We start from the raw sequence: 23,097 nt of genomic DNA, 5'->3' as shown, positions 1-23,097 counted from the left end.
ACATGCATTAGTGTTTGTCTACATTCAGGTACAATGCACGTTAATATGTGATTAATTAAGCCAATTATGCTTTGTATTCCCAGGAGTCTAAAGGTTTACACAGACGCTACATTATAATGCAGTCTCCCAAAGGTATTCTATCTCTAAGCAGAACTGTTTATTCTTGCTAATATCATAAATGCGAAAGTAACTTTGTCTGTTTGTTGCGATTTGACGCAAACATCATCAAGCACCAAACTAAGCAGAGTTTGTAATGTGGGTACTGAAAACTGATTAACACACAATTTCCTCATCCTCCGAGCCTTTTCCCAACTATGTTGGGGTCGGCTTCCAGTCTAACCGGATGCAGCTGAGTACCAGTGTTTTACAAGGAGCGACTACCTATCTGACCTCCTCAACCCAGTTACCCAGGCAACCCAATACACCTTGGTTGGACTGGTGTCAGACTTACTGGCTTCTAAATACTATTATTAACACAATCACATTATAAGCTGCTTTTTACTTCCTTTTTTCTGGATGTGTTTCCCTCTGGATGCCGCTGAAACCGTGGGAAATACCTATTGTTTGTGAAAAATAAAAATGAATTAAAACGAACAATATAAACTACTTATACAGTCTACACGAAATGGAATAAATAAATCCCTAGCGTCGAGAATAATGTAACACAACACTTAACTTTAGTCTGAAAAGTTTATCGATAACTCTCGAACGTTGAGTAGGTCAAAACATCCATGTACAGTCAGAGAGATAAATATTTCAATATTAAGACAAGACCATTGAACTTTTAAAAGAGATATGGTAATTGATTACATATACCTTTTATATTGGAAACAGATTTGGATAAAAATTGGCAATATGAGAAAAAAAAAAATACCAAAGAATAACTTTCATATACTTTAGTATAGGTACCACTTAAAACTAATACAGTGCATCAAAAAATTGCTCCTCATCGCTGTCACTGGGTAATGTACCCAAAAGACTGGCAGCATTGCCACGTTGGATGGCAATGCTCAACCTCTGTGCGAAATAAAAGCCAGCCTTTGGGTCCCGGGAAGTGTCAACCAGGCGCTGGGAAATATCCCTGGCAAGAAGGTGCGCCCTCGGACCCCACGGCCCTAGAGTTTCAACCCCAAACGGCTCAAACATGTAATTGCCTATAAGGTTACTATATATATATTATATATTAAGTTTATTTTATTTTATTTTCAATTAATGTAAATATATTGTGAATAATTAAACTAGTTAAACAAAATATAGGTACCCAAATATATTTAATAAAAAAAGGAAACACTGTAAGATAATCTTAAAACCTTAATAAGTTTATGGTTAATAGAAATTGCAACATTGACCTAATAATAAACATATGCTGCAGATACGAATGTGGGATAAAAATGTATAGCATTCTCGGCATTTTTACCTCCACAAAATCCAATTCGATACAAAGTAAAATAATTGGAAAAGTATGCGAATTCAAAGCTTTTGTTCTTAATACTTGTATAATACAAAAGTTACTTCTAAGTCGTTACTAAGTACGATCGAATTTGCGAACGAGTTTCGCGAAGTATACGTATGTGAATATTTTACTGGGCCAAGGAATAAAGTTTCTTAATTTACTTAGGTACCTATTATTACGTAATTGTATTAGGAAACAGTCATAAAATTACATATTATGAGTAAGTTCTTAGATTAATTTATTCTTGCTAGATACAAGATTTTAACCGTCTTACCACAAAAACTTTTAAACGTCAGTTTAAGACTTGTCTAAAAAATTTCAGATTATGACGTTGACATATGGTTCATTTTGCAGCCATAATTTTTTTAGACAAGTGTAAAACAGATGTTTAAGTTTTTGTAGTAAGGCCATAACTGTCTGATTATTAATTAACTAAAAACATTTAAATAGAAATTAGAATATCCTTTTTCGCAGAAACAAAAACTATAGATACTTATGTATAACTATAGGTAAGCATGGAAAATACAATTTACTGTGATTGTAAACTTCAATAAAAATAAGTCACACACATTTTAGCACAGCACCCAAACAGACATTTTTATAAATTAGCCAAGATAGAATAAAGTGCTTATTTACCTTCCTTCGTAAACAAACAAAAATCTAAGCTATTTCAGCACCGGAGCATTCAGCATTTATTACGAAATTCATCAACGTAGCTGAAATTCTATCGCTAACTACATTGTTTCAGAATATCTAGTTTTACTGTCGACCTGCCTGGATTAAATAGCTGTTAAATTGAGAAATATTTCCATTGTTATTTTTATTTTATAACGTTTTAATATTAAGATCTAAAGTGAAATCTATTTTGACTTTGACTTCGGTAGGGACATAAAGTTTTACTTATGTAATACCTAGTTAAGTATATGTGTACAATATTTCACGCAACAAATAATTTGTTATTATTATAAACATCATTTACTTTTGTAGGTGTTCTTTTTAGTCATTAATATCAGCTCTTTAACTTCACTAAATACGACTTTAGTGAAATAGTTGCCGCTCTGAAGTCAGCGACTAGTGACTGCACAACCAACAGTCACATTGCCCATGGCACAAAGCATCAGACAGGTAAGGTTATTTCACGTGAAATATCTAGAAATTATTGCATTTGGATAGTAGAACTTGTCTTCTATAATTATTATCTCTCGTTACATACACGGTTTTGATGAGCTAATTATATTAATTGTCCAATGACTCGATTATTGTCCTTACGTGTCTTATTACCTAATTTGTATAATGCACGTCATGATCTGTAACTTAGTTTACATAACACACATGCAATACTCCTTTGTACGTCTGGGGTAGTTGTGCATAATTTCGAAGGAAAAATAAAATACAAATAACGAGAAAAAATATGTAACAATAACTTAGAAACTTCATAACTTAGATACAAACCAAATAGGTATATTGTTTACCAAGAAAAATACGTTATGGTATAGATATTAAATTCTTTACTACTGAAGATCTTAAAGGATACGGAACATCTGTCTCAGCATTAACGATACCTGGACACCAATTTCCTCACAATAATTTTAATACAAAGCAACGGCCAATTGACTTATTTAATTATGAGAAAATGATACAACGTTCCAAACAATACCTGTAGTATCAACTCGAATCAAGTTGACAGCAGCACAAAACCATTCGTGTGTTCCCAACCTTGCCGTTCTTACAAAAGTGTATTAGCCAAGTTTTATTGGGAAAACCGATAGAATCAAGTCCCACGACAGCACGTGCCGAGGATTTAACCCCACCATTTGTTATTTCGACTTGTTTTAACGAGACTCTTTGGTTTTCAAAGAAAAACTTCCACAATAATGCCCGTTTCGGTTAAGGTAAATGAACGCTAAAGACAAATTTTAAAGCTTCAGCCTATATGTTTGAGTTCAAGTTCGAGTTTGAGTACTTTCGATTCAGATTTATATACTTAGAATCTCGATTTAATATTCTAATTTGAAAGGTGACTTTACAAACTTAATTCCAATTGAAAACTTTGACTATTAAATTATTAATTCTCTAATCAAAATATTACTTAACATTTTGAATTACAAACCAAAATTATTTAACAAAAATATCAACCCACACCTTAAAATGTAGTCATTAAAACCGTCCGCGTAATAAAAATACGTTTTTGCCGAAAAATCTGGAATTAAAATAAAAAATCAACTTTCGCAATTAAATGCGGCTTACACACCGCCTTTGCTAAAATAAAAATCGAGAAAATTCCGTACAAACCGTTACGACAAACACACTCATGTTACGTTAGTATAAACATAATCGTAACACGGTCGAGCGCGTATTAAAATTGTCGTAGTGTGCCTAAAGCGCTGAAAACAATGTTAGCCGCTGAAATAAGGATGTAGAACTGGCAGTCAGTCTGCTATAATGATAAAGCGAGTTTAAAAATAATGGAACGGGACAGAACACAAGTATAATATACGTAGGATCTACTGGACAGTGTAACTTATCTGTAGATACAGCAGCTTGAACCTTACATAATGTTATCGACTAAGCAAGAGTGCGTCCACGAAGGAACTGCCTATTGCTTTGAACCAAAACATGATCCTTGATTAGCAGGTTTCTTTGAAGTGAAAAATATAAAGAATTATCCTTGAAACAAGCACTTAAAGGGTTTTTTAAGAGGTTATAAGCATGAAACGCGTGAGCAAGAAATGCTAATCCAAAGTTTTCTAAAACATTGATAAATCAGTCACTAGTTACTCCCACAAAAGAGAATCTTCTTCCCTACCAATCTCCAAAACAAACCATAATAAAAATTACAAACGTCAAGGTACCAAACACTGGGTTGCAATTTGAAAATATTTTTAATTTACCGCCAACCCACAGAGTGCTCTCATTACAAACGAGTGCAGAACCTTTGAAGTCTGATGGCAGCATTATATTTATACCGACATATACCTGTATATAGGTATAATACATGTACTTCGATATACTTTAGCCCTCTGGCGTCGATGATCGCGTTTCATCTCTCTGGTATGCGTAGATTGGTTTGGTTAAAAATTCGGGGTGTTGGTTATGTTTTTTTTTTGAGGTATGAAGGGTTTTTAATCGTGTTGGAGAATTTATTTAGTAGGAATCTGTTAGTGTTTTCATGAATCTGTTAGTGTTTTCATTTATCAGGAGCTAATCAATTTCTCAAGTAGTTAGCATGTTATTCACCATGCTGAGGGTATACAAATCTAATTATATCAGGCATAAAAAACCAAATAGTCCACGTTACACGACCTTTACTGAAAGCGTTACAAATCTATACCTACAGTAAACCAGGTAGGGACTAATATCGCTTAAATTAAAAATAGGTTGAACCTCAATCAGAGAAAAGCCATTAGTTGGCTTTTTCTTGTCCACACTTTGTTCCGTTGATTTATCGTTAGGTCCTTGTCACGGGAACTTTGCAATGAAATGTTTCTTTTAGAAATCACTCACAGTCCTGGATTTTAGTTCGCTAATTACTTTCGCCTTTTGAAGGCTGTTAAATGAATGATTACTTGGTATTAATTTTAAGCCTAGCAGCCGGTTGGACGGACTAATGAGTAATGTTCCTAATTCGGAATTCTAATTCCTAAGCGTCTTGGAAACTGAAGTTTTTGAAGCTTTCTGCTTTTCTTTATTAAGTACTTTTGTTTAAATAGGTATTTCAATGTTTTCTTCAATTATTATCAAAAAAAAAACTATAACTAGGTACCTACTACTTACAAATTAATTTCTAATCTCTCTCTAAAAGATTATCATATTTCCCCCAAAATACTGCATAGAAGATCATAATCCTGCTTGCCAATTCCCTTTGTATATTTTTTTCCATTAAATATGTTCCATCGAACCTTATTAAAAATGTATGGCTTTTCATTTCTATGTCATTGGGTGTGTACCTAAAGTGGGTTGAACTGAAGTAAGAGTAGCCACACACTAAAAACTTTTAGTCGGCTGATAGTTTGTTCGGGCTCATAAATAACACGAATGGTACACACATAAAAACGATCAGGTATTTGGCCGGTATCAGAACGACAAATTTGATTGATTTCACGACTTTCTCAAAAAAAAAAAATATTCTCTAACCATCGGGCAACTGTCGGTCGACTGTTCAGACTTCAGTTTGCTCAGTGTGTGGAACCAAGAAACTCAGTTGAACTTGTAGGTCCCTATAAAAGTTGGCCTTACTTCGTAATCTTAGGCATCGGGTGAATAAACACAGGCAATGTTTGTTTTAGCGAAGAGAATGGTGAATTTCCTCGGTATTTCTTAGATGGTGTTATTTTTGAGTTATGTCGAGAATATATTATTCGGAGTGCTATTTTGTTTGGTTTTCTCTATATGTATGGTATATGGAATTCTTGTGACATTTTAGCAAGAAATACCTACCCATGCTAAAGTCGCAGGGTGTAGGTGTGACTTATGTAGTGTATTTGAATCTTTTAGTTCTAAGTAGGTAGTTAAGTTTTTCGTAGTTTATTTCTGAGGAGAGGATTACAATCATGTTTTTTCCCTTGTAAAAGTTAATATTTGAGCGAGAAAAATGAACGTTCTATACAAATAAATGTAGGATATCTAACGAAAATAAAAAGCTTCGCGCCTTTTACAGCCAATAAATAAAATGGAACATATTTGTGTTAAATATTAAATACAATTCCATTAGCTGGACTTACCGAAAGTGGTATAAAATCATCAACCAGTAAAGTAAAACGTTAACTTTTCGACTGACTGAATATTTTTAAGGGTCCATAAACCATTTATTTTTGTAGGTTTTTTATTCGTAGAATAGAAAAATTAATCTTGAGTACCAAAACGAAATGTCGATTAAAACCTACCCATACAATCAATTCCTAATAAATCGAATACCGAGTTACCAATAATCGTTATACTCAACCACACATCCCAATCCTTTGAGGAATCGCAGGAAGCAAGTATGTCCGTTCGAATCGATTACTGCCGGCATATATCGAGTCCTATCAGGTGTCTCTCTCGAACGTTGTCACGTTAATCAGTGGACGTGAATAGAGCTGCTAATTAATTGATGCTTCATTCGATATTATTTACATTAGTGATTCTATTGGGTAATATGGTGTACGATTATGTGAGGATGATTGTGGGCCCCTCAGGTTAGGTTAGGACAGTTTAGGTGAAATGTCGTTTGAAGTATTTTATAGGAAGTCGCCTTTTCCGACGTTTTATGAAAAACATCTCAATTATAGGTATACAGGGTGATTTGTAAGGGGTAAATACATATGTAAACTGCAATTTTTTTTGGCCACAGTCATTATCTAGAAATTAAAATTCTTGATATAATAATTTTAATTTCACCGTTTTGCTTTAGCTAACTAGATGGTCACTTAAAAAACAAAGTAATAAAAGAAACTTTTAAATGGATAAAACTTAATTATTGAACTGGCGCTTATGACATTATCTATACAATACCAACTATATCCTAGGACATTTACCAGTATATTAACAGGCATCCCATGCCTACAATATAATTTGATATCTAGACCTATCTAGACCTTCCTGTAACTACAAGTTTCGAGTATCTGACCACCAGCTGCCACTCTGACTACCTCGTTATCGTCAAGTGGCATGTTATGCGCCTATAAGTACCCGTGAAACATGAATCATGCATCACCTATCCAGTTTGTGTCTATACTAATAATATAATGTTGAAGAGTTTGTTTGTTTGCTTGAATGTGTTAATCTCAGGAGCAACTGGTCCAATTTGAAAAATTGTTGGATTGATCGAGAAAGGCTACCTATGAGCTACTTTTTATCAGGCTTCGCAAAGCAAATTCAACAGGACTGGGTAAATCCATTAGTAAAAGCTAGTAAAATATTAGAATTAATACACCTATATTTTTGAAGTTGCGAATGATATATAATAATTTAAAAAGTTTGCATACCTACTTCAATCTGTACAAGCTCCAAAAATATATTTTCATAATGGTTAAAATAAATAGTCACATTTGTTCGCTAAAACCAAAACATCCCAAAAGCTTAGTAACTGAAAAATATACAATAATAATTAGATCGATAAAACACTAAAATACAACCAAATATACTTAAATTCAGTAACCATTACATATCTAAAAAGCCTCAATGATACAGCAATTTAGTTAAAACGAAATTCACTGAACGGAGCGCGTCTTATAACATGCAATTAAACTTTTTTAATTACTTTACGAACCTTAGCCGGATTATCTATTTTATTACGGCTAACAAATTTTGTGGCTCTGATTAGCCTGAAGGCTAAACGTTGGCTTTAAGTTTCAGAATTTGAGTTTTCAGAGATGAAATTCACTTTAAAAGCTAAACTTTCAAAATTTAAAAACTAGTAAAAAGGTAGCAAGCTCTTTTTAACCGATTTCAAAAAAAGGTTAGATTCTCAATTCGTTGGAATCTTTTATTTTTATTAAAGTCTCCAAAGTCCAAAAAACTCGAACACAATTTTGAATGTCTCCTACTATCCTAGATTTTGACAACCACAAAAATAAATAACCACGTATGTTATCGATCGTAAGCAGTAGACGTAATAAGCCATCGATATTTTATTATCTTGGTGGTAAAAACATTAGCATAAGCAACGAATGGGAGGTGCACTTAACTGCCAGCAAAGCGCCACCGTAAATCTTTTTATTGACAGTTTGTCATAATCAATTAAAGTAATACACAAAATTACTGTGGCAAACATAAATATGTTCATATTGAAAATAAGTAAGTATAAAATATTACAAATAAATCTAAAAAGAATTTATCATAAGAAATCCATAGATCCATTAATAATCCCCAGTCAATACAAAAAGTTCACAAAACACCGTTATTGATATCCAATCCATTATTATCCAAGGAGGCTATAATACAGCCTTACGGGACTATTTAAAAAAAATGACACATAACCATAAGCCCCTTTTGTAGGTACTTTATTAACGTTCCGGAGTGTATAATTTGACAGTCACTTTCATAAATTTTGTAAGGCTTTACAAAGAAATCACGGATCTTTGGGAAAGGTAGCCGAAAGTCACTTGGACATATTATTACGGGAAATTTACAACGACGACCCGACGCGAGAAGGCGAAATTGTCTTCTCATGAAACCTTTAGGGTGGAAACATACGAATTATCATTTGGCACGAGCACGCAACAGGTTTTTTGTACTTCAGTGAAATAAAATTACCTAATTATTATTTTATTATGGTATTTTTCACCTTAGTTATCTATTTTAATTAAAGTCAACCTTTTACACAATGCCTTATGTTTTCATTTTATATCCATGCTCTTAATTAATTATTCCTTCTCACTAAAGTTATAAATATATAAAGTTATTTGGCAAGTAGGAAAAGCTTAGTATGCCACTGAGTCTACTCATATCTTAAAGGGTCTCTTCCCATTTATCAACAACTTCATAATTAACATAAACCTTCAGACTCTTCAACACTACTAATCAATAACACAGGCTTCAAATCACCAATGCAATGCACACCACGTGATTAATACAAGTATTTTGTTCCTCATCACCAGACGACCGGACGTTGAATTTCGCAGTAAATGTCATGTCAATCAGTGATTGGTTGCCTGTAGTGAATTGTGAATGGGAATGTCTGTCGCCATCCATAATTCATTAGTATTGTAATTATAGTATATTTGATTCTTGTTAAGTATGACATTTATTGCATTATGAATAGTTAAATGTGTTCAAGGTACGCATCTGTTTTTATTATATAAGACTACCTATTTATAAAGCTAAAATTTAAACTTGACTTACTAATGGATTTTAAATAGTGAATACTTTTGTTGAGGCTATGGAGTATATTGCCGTATTTAAGCAATACAAAAGCAAAGACCGAAAATATTAGCCGACAAACTTAAATGATAACGTTTAAATATGTTATAGTATTTTCAAAAGACTTTTAAATAAAACTACTTTTACGGATTTTATCGCGTTATATTAATATTATTTAATCCCGACGTTTCGGATCCTTTACAGCATCCATGGTCACGGGCAGACTAACCAAAAACAAAACCACCAACGCTGTATGGGCTACCGAAGATACACAAACCTAATGCTCCGCTACGACCAATAGTCAGCCAAATCGACTCACCAACCTACAGATTGGCTCAACATCTGGCTAAAGTACTTTCACCATTGAGAGGAAACACAGCAGCATATGTAAAGGACTCGTACCATTTTGTCAGTGAAATAAAACACCTACAACTAGCTGACAATGAAACTATGGTCAGTTTTGATGTTCAGTCATTGTTTACATGCTTACCCGTTGAAGACTGCATCAAGATTGTGTCTAAGAAACTAGCAGAGAATAACATGCCTACTGAATATGCTGAACTGTTAAAACATTGCCTAACATCTGGCTATTTACTGTGGAATAATCACTTCTACACGCAAGTGGATGGTGTAGCAATGGGCTCCCCAGTATCTCCCATTGTTGCTGATATCTTCATGGAGGATTTTGAGGAGCGAGCCCTGCAATCTGCACCCGTAACACCCAAATTCTACAAGCGGTACGTAGATGATACTTTCACAATACTACCATCTGACAAAGTCACAGCATTTTTAAATCATCTTAACTCCATAAACCCCAAAATTCAATTCACTATGGAGTCAGAGGCAAACAACTCCTTAGCTTTCTTAGATGTTTTGGTTATCCGTAACCCTAATAACACCTTGAGTCACACTGTGTATCGGAAGAAAACCCATACAGACAAATACCTTCATGGTGAGTCCCACCACCACCCAACACAGTTATCTACCGTTGGTAAATCATTGTTTCAGAGAGCACGTGGGATCTGCGATGAACAACATCTGGGTGCTGAGCTTCAACATGTCAAGCAAGTACTGCACGACAACAAGCTCCGAGTACCGCGCCCTCGTCGCAGAACCCGCGTGAAACCAGCCACAGTTGAGCGTCTACCTGCTGTTCTTCCATACATAAGAGGAGTCACAGACAAGATTGGCTACATCTTGAAGCGAGCTTCAATCAAAACCTACTTCAAGCCGCTGAAGAAGATCAGTCAATTCTTACCACCTGTCAAGTGTCACATACCTCTACAAGATGCGGGTGTATACAAGCTTGAATGTGATTGTGGTCTCTCTTACATAGGCCAAACTAAAAGAAGCATAGGGACCCGCGTAAAAGAACACATCGCCGATGTCAAACACCGCCGTTCCAGACAGTCAGCAGTTTGTGAACACACACTAGACAAGGCCCAGCATTACATCAGATTTGATAAACCACAAGTCCTTGCAAGAGAAAACCGATTCCTACCTAGGATGATTCGCGAGGCTATTGAAATTAAAAAACATCCAAATTTCAATAGAGAAGATGGCTGGTGCATACCACCTGCTTGGAATCCCATCATAGAAACTATTAAATCAAAATCCAAGCCTACAACTGCTCGACCTATGGATACAGTGAGCTCGTTTTGCGTGAATCGGATTGTCAATAATAATCAACAAAATGTAGGGTAGCTGTTTGTAACTAATATATCAAGACGACCAACACCTTAGTCTGCCCGTGACCATGGATGCTGTAAAGGATCCGAAACGTCGGGATTAAATAATATTAATATAACGCGATAAAATCCGTAAAAGTAGTTTTATTTAAATGTCTAATATTCGCGTAAGTGTCAGAATTCAAAAGACTTATTTCAAAATAATTCAAATCAACCATGACTTTATCATAAGCGGACTCGTACGTATAAAATCTTGACGTATGTTTCCAAAAACAAGAATTACGTAAAGCGACCTCTGCAGGCGACTTCATAAATCGACACTCGCGGCATGATTATGAACGATTTACGATATTATAAGTGAACCACACTTTATCTGTAATAAATTGCCGTTTATGTCCAATAAATACGTATAGATCTAACACATTAGCCGATCATTTGACGCTTGCATTATTTATTGGTTTTTAACTGGGTTGGTTGGTAGGCGCAAGTAGTGGTAGGCTCAACTACTTACCTGCAGTTGTAAACTATTGTTTTGATAGAGGTCCGTCAGAAACTATCGGCAGTTTGGAATCTTGATAGTAAAAATAACGTTCTCAATTTTATAAGTTATTTAAAAAATCGTTCGGGTTTAAAAGGTTCCTTAGGGTCTAGAGAATTTCAGAAATGGTTTTATTTATTTCAAATTCAAGGCTTAAAAATCAAAGTTGCTCGTTACTTATACGTCTCACTCGATTCTTTAAAAGTGCTTTAAAATTTTACTGTCCCCGAGGAGAAGAATCAAAGTGAAACAGGGATTTTTTACCTAAATAGGTAAGAACTTACTTTTATGTAGACAAATTTTATTCAACCTTCTTTACAAGACTACCTTCCATCAAAATATTCTAATACATACAGGGAATATTTAAAAAGTCGAAAAAAAGTGACGTCGCAATTCATTAAACTTTCTTAATTTCGATGGAAAACCTTTGAAAGGAGGTGGAATGTGGGCCATTATGATACAGGCACGTAAGGGTGGGGCACAATGGAGTTTGAATCTTCTTTGGCGGTAAACATGTTGGGGTGAAAGTGAAAGACTGAGTAAAAAATATTATGTGTTTAAAAGATGAAGTTGGGGCGCTTTTTAATATTGAAGTAATTTCAGTCTAAAAATTCTGTTTTTCAGTATTATATACATGATACTGGCAGTGACGGAAGATCGCACACTCGTGAAGCGGTGTAATCTACTGTCCAGATGAGAAATAGCCAAGTTAAGGACCAATTTATATCTTGATCCGGACTTACCTCGTGTTATATTTTTCGCTCAAAGCAACGAATAAATTGGAAATAATCGATTATATTTGTTTCTTTTTTAAAAACCATAATAACTGGACAAAATATCATTTACGCTAAACTTAGCGGACCTTTGTCCGTTTTATCGAAGCCTGTGGCCCTCCCACCTAGCCTCATTAAAGACGCTCCTTTCAGATACTTTTCTATCGGTTATTGTTCACTAAAACGTCTTCAGAATAATGGAATATTATATAAGAGGTATCTAGTTAGTTCCGCGTCTTTGTGGGGAATATTATAGCTGGTAATTTTATGGCTAATGTTTCTTGTTCGAGCGGAATGAGGTATAGTTTGTGAAGAGGTACCTACTATTGTGAGATTGTTGTGTTGGGTGGTAGAACTTAATCGTTGGGATTTTGGGCTTTCTTTTATTATGTTAATATGCGCAATTAATAAAATAACAGGTAAATATTCCAGGGGTAATTTCTAGAAGAATAAAATAGATGTCTTAAATAGTACATAAGTTTAAGCATTCATTGTCTAAAATCGTTTCTTATTCAGAAAACAGCGAGGAAAATTGCTTTTCTTTTTTAAAAATCTCTTTTTATCGTTATACAAAAACTGCTTAAAAGGGCCTATTTCAATCGGCATTTTATATCCCTGGAGACCTTTAACGATACCATTAAAGACTCTTGTCCTTGAAACGATATTTGAAAACTTTTTTAGGTTCTTAGGTAGTACTGTATTTTCCTATATTTTTTATACGTTCATAGACGCAAAAGATAATCTTAGAGGCTTTATTCGCCAATTGGCACAGTTATCAATGGTTATTGGCGTATAAAAGGACCAATTGTTGTCTATTTCTCACATGAACTGTGCAATTTGGCTACTAGTCCCACATTGAGAATATCCATGTGACTATGCATCAATTGATACATGTGTGTAAGTTAAAGCCACTTGAGTCGACAATCGATACGTGTAGTCAGTAGTCTTACCAAGCAGCAGCAGTAGTCTTACCAAGGGTAGATAAGGTTTTAATTAGGTTGCGTCGGTAACTGTAACACCCTGCTTTGCAAACTTGTTTGTACTGCATACTCATGTTTTGAACAAATAAACAATCTTTATCTTTAACTCGTTTGAGGAGGCTGCCACTCCTTGTAACACTGGTACTCAGCTGTATTGGGTTAACTGGAAACGAAACCCAACATAGTTGGGAAAAGGCTAAGCCTTTTAGTCGCAGATTATGATGATGTAGCTTCAAAAGAAAATTAATTAATATTTTCTCACGTTCATATTCATTTCATAGTCATTATTATTTCAATACATAAATAGATAAAAAGTGGAGTTCCATTTCATTTGTAATAGTGACGAAAATTCTCGCACGAAAATCAAGCATGCGTAGGTACGGCTGAATTTGCCGATTTTCGTACAGTACAAATTGAGTGTGAAATTGGAACGTCTACAGGCCCGCTAGCTATCTGTTTAAACATGTTGGACATTTGTAACAGATAAAAAAATATGTTAAATAACTTCTATTTTTGATTTTCGTTCACTCACAGAAGAATTGGTGTCTAAGATATACTTATTTAAGTAAGTAGTAGACACCAATGGCTGATAAAAAGTGAAGGAAAACATCTTGAGGAAACCTGGATTATAAAGTCTGAAATCACCAACCCGCATTGCGCAGGCGTGGTGATTAATGCTCAATCCTTTTCTGTGTGAGAGGAGGCCTGTGCCCAGCAGTGGTACGAAAAAGGCTGTAACAGTAACAGAACAAAAAATAAGATTATCTTCTTATCATTTGGCATACATAGGTACTTTTTGATTATCAGGTTTCTGATTACCGTGAAAGATCTAACAAATGGTTACCAATATGGGGTTTTAATGTCTCGTAGAAGCTAAGATGTCTTAGTGTGAAATGGATGGCTACAGTAAGTCTGCTGATGCTGTGGCAAGAGTTGCCTTATCATGATCGATGGAACCTGGAGGTTGTTACAAGTTCTAGAGATGTTTTAGTGTTTAAAAAGTTTACATAAAAAAAAAAACATTCAGAATAGTATCAGTCCTTGTGGAATTGCCTACGTTTTTTATGGAAATTAGTGCACAACGCTTGGCTTGGTTGACTTATCATTTAAGCGGAAAATACACAAGACGTATTACATGTCACCTTTATCAAAATATCGCGTGCAATCACATACAAATAAAATACAAAAACTTCGTTATTTTCGTGTTCTCAATTTAAATTCTTGAGCCATTAATTTATAGTGCATAAAGTAACCTTAGTTTCTAGGTGTTAAATATCGTTGTTAATTAGTATGAAAGGTAGAAAAACCTGACATCTCTTTACACCCGAGGTTTGTGGTCACGAACGGTGTTACTGGCCATAAAATTAATGCATTTTGTGAAAAACAAAAGCTATATAGTTCTAGTAGAAGGGTTCATGGCTGATTCTTTGAGTTTGAATTTGGAATTACGCGTTTTGTTTTTGGTTATCTGTGATAATGATCGAAAATCATGTATGAAGTTTGTGAATATCCCAAATAAATGCCAATAAATGATGACTTTAAATAAATTCTGAAATAGTAACATCTCGTACCTATCTTTAATTACCGGATCGCTACGATACAACCAAAAATACGAGTATCTGAACAAAATTCGAAAATAAAACACGACTGACAACGAAATCGTAAAAGGGACCAAATGCCTATTTATACATTTAAATCTCCCAAACGCTAATTCATTCATAAATCCACTAGACGTCATCCCAAAGAGACGAATTCGCCCATCAATGGCCGAAAAAAAACCATTCAATTTGGGTGCTGCGTAACCCGAAAAAAATCCATCAAAACATTCGTCTCCAGCATTTCGTCAATCACTCCCAATGTTTTCATTCAATTTTCCTAACAGCCCGCATATATTTTTCTTTCATAAACCACCCAAATTACAACCTTATATCTTAACATTTAGAGTCCTTTATCGTTTTGAAGGTCCCCAAAAGTTTGTTTCTCTGTTTCAGTTACAGAATAGATGCTCGACAGTTCAAGTGTTTTGTGTAAATCATGTTCTAGCGTTCACGTCACAAACAATATCTCTTTGGGTGAAGTTATCAAAGCGCTTTAAGGACTCATTTGCAGCGCTAAAGCGGCTGCATTTGTAAAGCGGGTCAAGTATGGAATTATGATCTAATGCGGGAATGTAATTATGATGTCATATTAATAATTATTGTGAATGATACAGTAATTTATGGATGATGAATTAATGTACTATATCTCAGAGGCCCGTGTTCTTATGCATACCTGTATTTTCTTTCGTACTTAATGCCCTACAAACTTTACCTAAGTACCACAAAATTCATAAATCAAAAACTACATATAAAGTCGAGTCCATAAACTAGTACCTAACCGTACGTAAGAAAAACATGTTGTCTACCTCTTCTTCAGCAGAATAATAAGTAATTCTATCAAAATACAGTTTCCAAGTAAGTAGTGGTATTGTTGTATGTACAAGGTAATGTTAAGAAAATGTTTTGGATAAACTGTAATGTTTTGTTGTGTTCAAAGGTCAAGTTCAAGGTCATTTTGAGCTGATCGAAAAGAAGTACTTACCTATACAGTATTTATAGGTATGTATTACTTTTATTGGATACCTTCATAAAGGAAGGATAGTAAAAATAAATGGTACTGAATATTTTATAAGCTCAGTTTAACCTTTAAATTAAACTCAATAAGCGCTTCCCAAGATATTGAAGATCGAAGGTCAAAGGTCACGAAAACCAATTATCTAACTACCTACTCGTATATGCAATAGACATTCGACAACCATATAACGTAGGGACCTCTCGCACCAGCGGGGCCCAATAGGGCCAAGGCCTGCCGGGGCTGCGGGTTGTTCGAAAGAGATACTGCGGCCCTAGCACATAAAAAGGCCTACGACGGAACACGACGGTTTTTAGTCAGTAAGAGTCTGACACTCCCTCACTGCTGCTAACCCACAGCAGGAGGGGTCATTTGATGATTTTTGACGTCGTTAAAAAAAAAAGGTACTTCTCGCAAGTAGGTACGTCTAAATTGATACACCAGTTACACACATACATACATACAGACGCCTAAAATGGTCGAAATATCAATCGGTCCGCAAAAGGCAAAGAGGCTTACAATAAAGCAGGCCTTCTATAGAAACATGGCTAAACCATGACGAGCCGGTTGCAATTACTAACGATCTGGTACTAGTTAATTGACAGTTATGTAACGGTCGATCAAAAGATGAATGGTAAAGGAATGTTGGGGAATTAATGGTGTGAGTCTGTTTGACAGATTATGTTGTTATAATATGGTAGACTGAAGGGGCACTGTGGATAGACACGTGGCTACCTAATACACGTATTGCCAATTTGGTGAGTATTGAATAAAACAATGAAACTAATGAATTTATTCCAAAATCTGTTTCTACAGAAGGAGGGCAAGATTTTTTTTGGTTACTTGAGCAGAGCCTAATTCTCAAGACATCAGTAGTTAAATAGCCTACGAAACTCTTAAGAACTTGATTATTTAAGCATCTGCTTCATGAAGACTCCTTTTGCAACCAAACAAAATACTTATGATGAAATATGTTTCTATACTCTTCCTCAGCCAAACGGCTGAATATATTCAAAAGATACTAGTAGGCTTACGAACATAAATCTGAACATAGTTTTCCACGCGTAAACAGCAAATTATTTTCAAAATTACATATACCGTAAAAGCTGCTAAATAACAATGCATAATGAGTCTTTACTTCGAATTCATGCGAGAGAACACGCCGGTAATAGATTCCACGTTTTTATCAATCTCCCACACTTGTGGGAGATTTCTCTCTAAGCAGATATTCACGACTTATTTTCTTGGATATCATTATATTTTCCTTGACACATTCAATGGAAGAAGATTAATTTCTTCTAAGAAAACTTTAAGCGTCGTCTTTTGCCGTCGTTTTATTTATTTTTGAGGATTTAGAAGCTCTGTGAAATGAATTGCCGTGTTGCCATAATACTTAGTCGTTCGTACTGAAGATATGGGAACCTAGATTTTGACTAAGTTCAGCTTAGTTTTAGTAGGTTTTTATTTGAGAAATAGATATCACTGTATTCTTACCTGCTATGGCTAAGTACAGCGTTGAGAAAAAAATGATAATTTATTTATTATAAAATAAATATACAAAGTCCGCAAAAACCTAAATTACGAAAATAAGTCAAGAATCATGATTTACATATAGAAGCTTAAACAAAAGGTTGAAACACTACAGAATAAGAAAGCAATAACAAGAAAAAACTATGAAAGGAGTTGGTAACTTGTAAAAACGTTAAAAAGTTACCAACTTTTACCAAGTTTAACAAAGGAGGGGTCGATAAAAATCTTTTGTGAAAGTTTTTTGAACTTTCCTGTAAACTGTTTTGCTTCCAAACTTAAGTCGACGATCTGTATGTAATTTGCAGATAATAATTTTTGCTTCAAAGTTACTTGCAAAAGATTTCTAAAGGTTTAAAGAGTTGTAAAAGTTTTAACTTGAAGGAAACGCAGGTTGCAGACAATACCTTTTTCCATGAAAAGTGTAGCGGAATAAAAATTGCGTCATAAGAAACAAAATCGAAGAGACATGTTATGCTATGCCTTATTTTCATGTTATTAGATCATGATCAACTAAAAAAGTGTTCAATCATCATAGGCTACTTTTTATCAACACACTACGCGGGTGAAGCAGCTAGCGATGCTAGTACTAGATAAATTCAATATAACATCAATTCATGAATACACGCATATATCTAACCAATTACACCGCTACTTATACGTAGTAAATAGCCCTAACAGATATTATTTCAGCCTCACTACATACAGGTCTCGATAGAATAACAACGGTAGGATAATAAGATAACCTGTCATATCTTGTTTGTATGTTCATCACTAACACAGCTCTATGTAATTCATCTGAAAGGGTTCAGCTCAAAGCTAGACTGTAGCTACCTTCAAATGTTATCAATATTTTATAGGACAGGGAAAAGACTGAATTAAACTGCGTGAAGGTTGTTGTTTTATTTTTAATCGTTTACATTTTTAATTAAATACTTTTTGGTAGGTGGCTTGAAATTATTTTTCAGGTAGAAATTATCAAAGTCTCATTGTTAAGCAAGTTTAGTCCAAATAATTTTAGATCTGCCACCCTGATTATTTTTTATTATTTCAATGAAACATTTAGGTATTTAAATCAACAGCAAAATAGTAGTTCTAAACTGAAGCAGGACTATGTACCTTTTTAGCTATTTTCATTACGGTAAAATATACGTCAAAGAACTGCCTACCAGTTCCTGGTTTTTCAGTTTGAAACATGCCTCCAAAAATGTTATTTCGAATTTCAGGAATAATAAACTTTTATGTTTACTTCATTACACCAGAGAACTTTGATGTTCATAGGTAAGCTACAATTTACACTATAAAACTTTGCTCGCCCAATAATAAATTGTAGCACAGGAAAATATGGGTATATTTTAAAATTTTGCCTATCAAAAATAAAAAATAAATGTTTTTCTTTGGTACCAGTAAAAACCAAAAAACTCACCTGACAACCGGCTGAGGCTGCGGGTATCCAACAATCCTCTTCTCCTTCCTCCTCCTACACTCACTCTCCACTCTTTTATCACTGTTATCACGAATCGTATGGTACCGCGGCTGATAACTCTCAAGTTGCGTATACAACCGCGCGCGTGGCGCGGGCGACGGGCCTCGCTGCGTCATGGAGTCCCCACGTCCGTTCTCAGTGGCAGTCGGTGCCACACTGGCGTAGCTTGAGTGAATTCTCTCTGCCACCCCTGGCCGACGCTTTTCCTCAACGAATGCCACTCGAGGCGGCTTTGGTTGCATCAAGTTGATCTTCTTTTTCTTTGCAGTGGATGTCACGTAGAAAAAGTACCCGTTGCGGTCCATTTTCGGTGCTGTTGCTTTAACCTGTGGAGTTTTTAGTCAAATTAGTACGCGTTTTGAGGGTTGTTTTTTGGGTGTTTATGCTTGTTGAGCAGACAATTTCGAGCATTTATTTACGAGAAAGTTAAACTGCGAAAAGTTTGTTGCTTCGTTTCCTAAAAGCGGTATGCTCAATGTTGTTTCTGCACATGAATGAAAGGGCAATCTTTGGTTAGAGCGAAAAGCGTATTAGGTGAATATAACAAAGTTATGTATTACCAACAAGAGACTGGTACAGTTAAGAACTGTCGATCAAAAAATGTTTGGCAATTTAAGTATCTCACTGACGAATCAACTTCTGAGTACACAGCATTTTTTCACCAAACAACAGGTCATGGAATCTTCAAAAATAAAATAAAAACAAACACTAAAAACCAAACAGTTTATAAAAAAATCCAATTCACCAGGAAACTGCTATTTCAGTCATTTCGATGCGTTTGTAAATATTTTTTCAGTGAATCTCATCACGAGTCGATAGTTACGTTTGCATATCTCTGTGTCCGGTCCGGTTCCGGCTGCCGTCAAAACAATAGCGCTATTATCGGACTTTTGAAGGTGTAAAACGAATTCGCTTTTTGCGATAGCCTGTATCGAGTCGATCGATTTGAAGCGAATGATGTATGCAGAAGAGATGCGGTGTTGTTTTGTTTTAGGATGAATTTTCACTCACATTTTGACAAAATAGGATGTTAATTAAAAAAAATACCGATACGAATATTGTTACCGTTTTTAAATAGTTTTAAGTCGTAGGTAAGAAATGTAATTACATTACGCTAGCTACTCTCTTTTAGCACCTCTAACATCGTTATGATCACAATTGCCTCTTATATATTTTCTTCTACATTCAAATAACTCCAAATTCAACCCAGATTATTACTTTTTATCACCAGTCCACTCTGAACAAAATGTTTTGACTTGCTATCCAGCCTACATGGTAAAGCGGGCCGTTCCAACCGAATTCCTAGTTACTGAAAATATTTATGTCATATTTAGGCTAGACTAACCAAAACATTCTTGATACACATTCTTGATCCTCACCCACGCATTACCTAGCTAGTCATAACGACATGTTTAGGAAAATAACTCTGGTTTCTCCGAAATCATTATTACATATAACCTTGTTTAGTTGTGTAGTCATAATAATAACAAGAATTTGGATAATCTAGGCTTACTTTTGAAATGTTACGGGAAACATGGTAAGAAAGAAACTATAGTTAATTAACTATGTTTTTGTATGAATATCCGGTTTCATATAAAATTAGATACCTAGAAGTTATTTAACTTTGAAGTGCGATTTATTAAAACAAGGAATAAAGTTATTGCTATCTCAAAGCTAAGAATGAACGCTGCTGCTATTGAAAACGCAGTAGGAACTAAAACCTCAGGGACTGCACTTATACTCAGTGGAAACAAAACATAAAAGCGAAAGTTCCAGAATGAGACAACACTTTATAAACAGGACTGCTCAAGAAGCTCGGTAAAAAAAGTGCGCAAAAATCGAAGAAATGTAAAAGATCTTAAAGTGCAATACGTGATACTGCCAATCTTCAGATAAGCATTGAAGTCTTGCCAACAATACCTGATACGCAAAAGCGGCGCGTAGTGGATAAATTCCTTGAAATCATTTGCACCCTGTCCATTGCTGGCACGTATCGTGGCGATCTTTACATCGCTGCAGCTAGGAGTGCAATGAATCTGACACGCTTTTGCCGCCAATTCACCTTTGTAGGATGTTGGTTGAATAGCGATAGTAGGATGACATACGGACGATGAGAATTACAAGCGAGAAGTGATGCAATAAAAAGTTTACATAAGGTGCGAGAAAAATAAATTTTGGATATCCTTCTTAACGGGCATATTTATGTATGTAATCTATGTATCTTATGTATGTTAAATTTTAAAGCAGTGCTATGGGTTCGAACTGAATTAAAAAAAAAAAAAAAATCAATAACGTAAGTATCAAGGCATTATTCCAAGATGTTGGAACAGAAAACAATGTTACTGTAAACCGCATGTTTAAAAAAAAAATAAAGAAGTACACCATATAAAAAGTGTACATTGCTGGCCTACAAACACTCGCCACTCGCACTACCCATACATACCCATCTGTCACAGCTCACTGAAGAGATGTTATCGCGCCTACGCCCGCGGCGTCTTTCTGAATGCTAACTGGACCCTGAATACTGGCAAAGCACTATCTACGACATCTGTGCCCTTACAACGGATCCCCACTTTGATACCGGCCTGCTGGCCTCCAGGTATTTTTCTGTGCGATTTAGATTGCCGTCTGTCTTTATTTAGTGTTTAACAAAGCTTTGCGTTGTTTTAATTAGGTGGTGGGTTTGGAGCTTTGGTCAACAGTTCTTTTGGTTGCTTTAGTGTACTAAAGCAATAGTTTCAAAATATTCTTAAGTACTTTGTTGACATTTAGGTTAGTACTTTGTTACAACAACGTTTTGTCTTGGGAAGGTTTTCATTTAGACTTTAAGGCAGTCCCAAAAATCATCCTGTCTATAATGTCGTCCTTACCGTTTGATTATGCCCTGTTGTTCTATACCTACCATACAAGTAGGAACATGATATTAAATTTAATAAAGAACGATATTCAAACTGGTATTACAAAACTCCTGAACAATACATTGCTGCAGATTAAATACAAGCCCGAGATCATTGAAGCCACACAATAAATACTTGGTAACAAATTGAGTTTAATTTAAACAACTGCGCTTGGGGGCAGCAAACACGTTGCAATCTGAACACAAAAGTCTGTTTACAAGAGCTCGGCGAATCCCACAGCATACAAGGACTTGAGAAGTATGTGCTCAGGAGACAGAACTTGTCTATAGTTTGGAAACAAATTATAGGGACGAAAATATTAAGTAGATAGCCACTTTTCTGAGAAAAAATATTAAGGAAGTACAGTTAAAAACCTTGAAATATGGAAGCCTGCATCCTTATCATTTATAACTTAACAGTGTGTATGTATATCCACAAGAATCATTGAAAGGTGTGGTAACGAAACTGACTTTTTATGCACACGCCCTTTGATACTGTCACTCTCCCGCGAGGATTCACAAAAAAGTATATTATACTACACAAAATAACATTAACAAAACACATTCCAATTCAAAAGCAAATTGCAAATAATTTCAGCGTAGACTGTACCAATCCTTCATTGGGGAACACGTCAATATTTGCCGCAGCACTGCACAAACATTTCGAAGAGACGAAGGCAGGGACAAAGATCCTTCGACTCGTAATTGGCATGCATCCTCCTTTGATACTAGTGTTGTGGTTTGCAAGTTTGAAGTGCAAATGATATGAGAAATTAATGCGAGGGTTTTGGTTTTAATGGTGTATCGAATGATGAATGGAAATGAAATGGATGGTGAATTGAAATTCGATGTGGTTGCAAGATAATTAAATTATATTGATATAGTTTTTAGTAGTAACATTTTCTGGGCATTTAAGGGAAACTATGCCAAGCTGAAAGCAAAGCTTTATACTTATTTTATTTGTATATACTTAGATAAGACTTCCAGAACAAGAATACTATGTACTGCTATTTATGAGTATTAAGAGGATCAGATTTTACTTACTAAACGGTAATCTTGATAAAAAAAGAATTGAAAACTATGGACTGCTTTTATATACTATATGGCAGCATTTTGAATTTTAAGTAGATGGGTAATATTGGAACCTCAATTCCCATACGTATTATATTTTCATTCATATAGAATATATGACCCACACTCCTTATCGCACAAATTACACGACAGCATCTTCATTCAAAATCGATACGATCATTCCCTGTATCGTAACTCATTAGCGGACGAGCTCTTCATCACTTAACCTCATAAGG

General features: G+C 35.1%; 1 protein-coding gene across 1 annotated transcript in view; it reads right to left on the bottom strand.

Annotated features, from left to right (window-relative positions):
* The window catches only part of LOC124629647 (kinesin-like protein CG14535), a 267,575-nt gene that overhangs the window by 179,597 nt on the left and 64,881 nt on the right, over window positions 1-23,097 (bottom strand). The window contains exon 3 of the mRNA XM_047163145.1: window positions 18,835-19,220. Within this exon, the coding sequence (XP_047019101.1) occupies window positions 18,835-19,220 (386 nt within the window). The remainder of the gene's footprint in view (window positions 1-18,834; window positions 19,221-23,097) is intronic.

The sequence above is a fragment of the Helicoverpa zea genome, chromosome 4 (genome assembly GCF_022581195.2).
Source record: "Helicoverpa zea isolate HzStark_Cry1AcR chromosome 4, ilHelZeax1.1, whole genome shotgun sequence".
Lineage (NCBI taxonomy): Eukaryota > Metazoa > Arthropoda > Insecta > Lepidoptera > Noctuidae > Helicoverpa > Helicoverpa zea.
The sequence above is the reverse complement of the archived record's forward strand: the minus strand, read 5'-3'. Positions and strand labels throughout refer to the sequence as shown.